The sequence below is a fragment of the Acipenser ruthenus genome, chromosome 57, assembly GCF_902713425.1.
Source record: "Acipenser ruthenus chromosome 57, fAciRut3.2 maternal haplotype, whole genome shotgun sequence".
Classification (NCBI taxonomy): domain Eukaryota; kingdom Metazoa; phylum Chordata; class Actinopteri; order Acipenseriformes; family Acipenseridae; genus Acipenser; species Acipenser ruthenus.
In genome coordinates this window covers 4,991,056-4,993,066 of record NC_081245.1, presented here as the reverse complement: position 1 = coordinate 4,993,066, position 2,011 = coordinate 4,991,056, and the positions used below count along the sequence as shown (strand labels likewise).

Sequence of the window (2,011 nt, the reverse complement as noted above, 5' to 3'; positions counted from 1 at the left end):
GGGTTTGGGAATGCTGGCTGGTCTCATCCTGCTGGCCTCTCTCCCGATCCCGGTCCTGTTTCTCCGGGAGCTGCTCCGCGAGAGAGGGGACCCCGAGCAGCCAGCCTCCCTGAGGATCCCGCCCCCCGAACCACACAAGAGCGTCCCGGAGCCCCACGCAGCCCTGCCATTGGAGCAGAGCCGGCCGGGGGGCGGGGCCCGGCACAACGGCTTCCTCTCATTGGAGGAGGAGGAGGAGGAGTACAGGCTCCTCCCACAGGAAGAGGAGAGGCTTGAGGCGTACAGGCTCCTCCCACGGGAAGAGGAGGGGCTTGCAGAGTACAGGCTCCTCCCACAGGAAGAGGAGGGGCTTGAGGAGGAAGGGAGCTTCCAGAGGACGGCCACTACAGGATTATAGACACACACAGAGAGGGAAAAAAATGTTTGTTTGCCAGTAATATCTATTTATATATATATATATATATTTTGTATTTATAAATCTCCTTGACGCTGAAAGAACTACAAACATGGAGCCTGGAGGCTTGGGTTTTCTATCCGTGCCGCCATCTTGATTGTAGTTTTTATTACAGCTGTTGTGTTGGGTTGGGTTCCTAGCCAGCTGGACATTCAAACTGTGAGAACTACAAACATGGTGGTCAAATATTTTATTTCTGTTAGTGCCGCCATGTTTGTAGTTTCTTGCTGCACTGGACTGTGGTTTAGCTCAACAGGACTACAAACATGGCTTCCATCTGCTGTGCTTTACAGCCATCTTGACTGTAGTTTATTATTAGATTACTGAACTCCGCCCTCTAGTGGATTGGAGTTTAAGCCGCTAGTTCAGGTTTATAGAATGCTACTAAAACTCAATACTAACAAAAACTACAGCCAAGATGGCGGCATACATAGAAGCAGTGGCATTTGTGCGCCATATTTGTAGTTTTTTTATTTTCCCAGCCCAATAAATCAGGCCAGTAAATCTCCTTAATGAATGAAAACTACATTCAAGATGGCAGAGTCCTCAGGGGCCCAGGCAGTTGGATGCCATGTTTGTAGTTCTTTTTTGTACCGCTCCTGAAAAGCAGGTTTGGGACTAGGAGCTGCATCAGTTAAAGGGGATTTGTGTTATGTCTCTTAAAGGGAAGTATTTGTCAATGTTAAATTGAACCAGTGTAGTGCTTTTTGGTTGGTACATTTTAACTACTGGTGCCAAAACCCTTGATTTACAATCAATGTTAATCAATGAAATGTGTGTCAATGGTTTCTACAAGTGCCTTTGAGTCTATAATGAGTGAAACGTTTTAATGCCTTCGTCATCCAGAACTTCACTGGATCAGAAACTCCAAACCAGAAGAGACTGAGAGAGAAAGTCAAGTTAGTAGAGAAACGTTTTAATGCCTTCGTCATCCAGAACTTCACTGGATCAGAAACTCCAAACCAGAAGAGACTGAGAGAGAAAGTCAAGTTAGCAGAGAAACGTTTTAATGCCTTCGTCATCCAGAACTTCACTGGATCAGAACCTCCAAACCAGAAGAGACTGAGAGAGAAAGTCAAGTTAGCAGAGAAACGTTTTAATGCCTTAGTCATCCAGAACTTCCCTGGGTGTCTTCACAGTTTGAGTTTTTCCTGAAAATGGAGAAAGCTTGTTCAGCTGTGATTGATTGATTTTGAATCGACCTTCTCTCTTATTGCACACCCAGTAGAATAAATATGAACGATGGATTCTATGATCAATCAATGAAAAGAGTGCTTCTTATTTATAAACCCTTATTACCATTTTACAGTAATTCTGAGTGCTTAATAATAATAATAATAATAATAATATTAATAATAATACTATGAGAATGATTGCTCCCTGGCTTAAGGGACCCTGGTTTAACTGCCCTGCAGTGTTGCGTGTAATGGCCTTTGAATTAAAATGACATTACAAGACCGCAGCATAAAGAACTACAGCTCCCAGCATGCCTCGCCATGGCCCGCGGGTGCAGAGGCATGCTGGGAGCTGTAGTCCTATAGCCAGGGCTGGAGCGAT

At 45.0% G+C, this 2,011-nt stretch overlaps 1 protein-coding gene across 1 annotated transcript in view; it reads left to right on the top strand.

Annotated features, from left to right (window-relative positions):
- Positions 1-397, top strand: part of LOC131724792 (sodium-dependent neutral amino acid transporter SLC6A17-like) — a 15,077-nt gene extending 14,680 nt beyond the window's left edge. Inside the window, exon 8 of the mRNA XM_059017551.1 lies at positions 1-397. This exon is cut by the window's left edge and continues 32 nt beyond it. Within this exon, the coding sequence (XP_058873534.1) occupies positions 1-397 (397 nt within the window).
- Positions 398-2,011: the final 1,614 nt, after the last annotated feature.